The sequence below is a fragment of the Triticum urartu genome, chromosome 5 (assembly GCF_003073215.2).
Source record: "Triticum urartu cultivar G1812 chromosome 5, Tu2.1, whole genome shotgun sequence".
Classification (NCBI taxonomy): Eukaryota; Viridiplantae; Streptophyta; class Magnoliopsida; order Poales; family Poaceae; genus Triticum; species Triticum urartu.
This window is the reverse complement of record NC_053026.1, coordinates 50,090,880-50,093,686: the sequence shown is the minus strand read 5'-3', so window position 1 is coordinate 50,093,686 and position 2,807 is coordinate 50,090,880. Positions and strand designations below refer to the sequence as shown.

General features: G+C 53.6%; 1 protein-coding gene across 1 annotated transcript; it reads right to left on the bottom strand.

Annotated features, from left to right (window-relative positions):
• Nucleotides 1–1,517: 1,517 nt before the first annotated feature.
• LOC125506757 lies at nucleotides 1,518–2,308 on the bottom strand. The gene is made up of 3 exons (XM_048671479.1): nucleotides 2,090–2,308; nucleotides 1,796–2,005; nucleotides 1,518–1,706 (listed from the first exon to the last, which is right to left on the bottom strand). The coding sequence occupies exons 1-3, from the start codon at nucleotides 2,258–2,260 to the stop codon at nucleotides 1,518–1,520; spliced, it is 570 nt and encodes a 189-aa protein (XP_048527436.1). The 5' UTR covers nucleotides 2,261–2,308.
• Between the last annotated feature and the right edge of the window lie 499 nt (nucleotides 2,309–2,807).

Here is a 2,807-nt window from a genome sequence, read left to right as displayed (position 1 = left end):
AGCTACTGTGTCCCGCTCCAGCGCGGAAGCTGAGTACCGCACCGTGGCAAATGCAGTTCCCGAGTGCGTCTGGCTCCGGCAGCTCCTCTGTGAGCCACTCTGCCTGGTGCGCTCCGCCACACTGGTTTTTTGCGACAACATCTCAGCTATCTACCTCTCCAGCAACCCCGCTGATCACCGGCGCATGAAGCACGTCGAGCTCGACATCCACTTTGTCCGCGAGCGCATCGCGTTGGGCGAGTTCCGCGTCCTGCATGTCTCCACGCGACAGTAGTTCGCCGACGTGATGACCAAGGGGCTGCTAGCAGACATCTTCAGATAATTCCGCTCCAGTCTTTGCGTCTGCTTCGACGATGTCACGACTATGGGGAGGTGTCAGAAGACATAGTCAATGTGTGTGTGCGTGTGTTGCCAGCGTGTGTGCGCGTGCAGTTGTGTTCACGGCCAGACCGTGGTAGTGCCAGTAGTGGGCGTAGTGGCAAGAGTAGTGGCACACGATCTAGCCGTGGTTGCGGTCATGTAACTGTATATAAATCCAGCCTCTGAGCTAATGCAAGTGTGTTGAATCTCTTCTTCCTCTAACAGTCAGGATTCAATGGAGGAGGAGCCGAGTGAACTGGCTGCCGGCGCTCACTAATAATAGGGTTTTTATCATTACTACAGGAATCGCACCCTATGCCGACGGCCAGGGCCGTCGGCATAGCCCTGACTGGCCGTCGGGACAGGCCTATGCCGACGGCCCCCGTCGGCATAGGGCCGTCGGCAACATATCCGTCGGCGTAGCCAGGAAGGCCGTCGGCATAGGCCCTATCCCGACGGTGTCCGTACATCTATGCCGACGGCCGGGCCTAACGACGGCCGCCGTCAAGTGCTGAGCAACGCTTGCTCGCCACGTGGCAGGTCTATGCCGACGGTCTAGCCGTCGGCATAGTTTCAAACTAAGCCGACGGCCAGGCCGTCGGCATAGACGTGCCACGTGGCGAGCAGGCGTCACCCCTGGGGCGGGTCTATGCCAACGGCCTAGCTGTCGGCTTAGTTTGAAACTATGCCGACAGCTAGACTGTCGGCATAGACCTGCCACGTGGCAGCCACTGGGAGCTCCTGGAGCAGGCCTATGCTGACGGCTTAGCCGTCGGTTTAGTTTGAAACTATGCCCACGGCTAAGCCGTCGGCATAGGCCTGCCACATGGCAGCCACTGGAGCTCACGGCAACTCTATGCCGACGGCCTAGCCGTCGGTATAGTTTCTGTCTGTTTTTTTTTCTTTTTTCTGTTTTGTTTCAGCTCAATTCATTTGAATATATACAACATCACACAACAAATATATGCATCACATAACAGCTAGCCCAGCAGCATCACACAACAAATTCATCATCACACATCATAAGAAGCATCGCAAAGCATAAACATATAAGTATCATCACCACCAAGCATAAGAATCTCACAAACAACAATAAGAAACATCACAAGCATATAAGTATCATCACCACCAAGACCGCCACAATGTGACCCAAAGGCTTAAGCGCCAGGACGTCGAGCACCACGGAGGTCGTCACCGCCAAGACCGCCGAAGCCCAGGTCGTCACTGCTAGCGGCAGAGCTACCGCCAAGACCGCCTCCACCTCCGCCTCCGTGGATCGGAGTGGTCGGGCTCCGTGTCTCCGGAGTGCTGCGAAGACCACCGCCAACGATAGATCCACCTGTTCCCTGGATGTTGAAAATACATATGCACGGGATCTATGACTGTGTTGAAAGGCATGACATGCTTTGGGTGAATAGATTAGGGATGAACTAACCGACGATGGGCCAGCGTTCTGTGCCACAAACTCCTCAAATCTCATCAGCACTGGTTGTGCTGGAGGGCATTGTGCTGGAGGGAACTGAGGACACCTGCCGGCCGCCATATCCTGAAAAGCCTGCTGCATCTGGCTATCCCTCTGCACTTGGTGTTCATAAAGCCTCTGATGCCACGCCATGGTCTCCTGGCGTGTGTACTCCATGTAGGCCTACGGTATGACATGATGGAACTCATAAAACTACTAAATGCGGAAAATGAAGTGAGAAATGAAGATAAGAGGGAAAATACTTACAGATTGTTGCTCCTGAAAGAGGTACTGTGTACTAGTCACTGGCTGGCTCGTGCGCTGGCTCAGGCTCGGGTCGATCCGACGAAGCTGTGTGTAGGAGATACTAGGAGTGATCACAGCATCGAGAACCGCCTCCCGACCGTGCTCCTTGGGCCCCATCCTCACCACCGCCATGTCGTCCAGAGGCGCCGCAATGGGGTCAGGTGTGTCAGGATGTAACTCCAGATATGCTTTGGAGTAGGCCTTCTTCCTCCCTGCGGTCTTCTTGCCATAGTACTTGGGCTCGCTAGCTTGGGGTCCTTCCGCGTATGGGCGATCTCCCACGCCTGCATGTGTGAGAGCGGCCGCTTCAGTTTCTCCTCCTGCACCACCAAACAGAGGTTAGTCATACATAAGAAAGTGATGGTAAATAGAAGAAGAAGAATGTTTAATAGGGTTAGTCATACATTAACTGCCTTGTGGAGATAGTGGTTTCGGTTTCCCTGAGCATGTACTCCCTCCGTCCCTTGGTTAGCCTTATTTTTGGTTCTCATAGCCGCCCAGGCTCCAGCCTCATCACACCAAAGATCCACCAATGCCGCCCAGGACTCGTCTTTTCCATAACACCAATTTGGACACACCTACATAATAAAAGCATAATGGCATGTAGGTGTGTCCAAATTGGTGTTATGGAAGCATAAAGCATAAAGCATAATGTACCACAAGGTAATGAAAGCATAAT

Bases quoted from the DNA above. Each gene is read 5' to 3' on its own strand.
- LOC125506757 (XM_048671479.1), bottom strand. From the start codon at position 2,260: ATGGCGGTGGTGAGGATGGGGCCCAAGGAGCACGGTCGGGAGGCGGTT. The intron at 2,006-2,089 runs GTAAGTATTTTC...GTCATACCGTAG, and splicing joins TCTTTCAGGAGCAACAATCT to GCCTACATGGAGTACACACG. The intron at 1,707-1,795 runs GTTAGTTCATCC...TTCAACATCCAG, and splicing joins AGAACGCTGGCCCATCGTCG to GGAACAGGTGGATCTATCGT.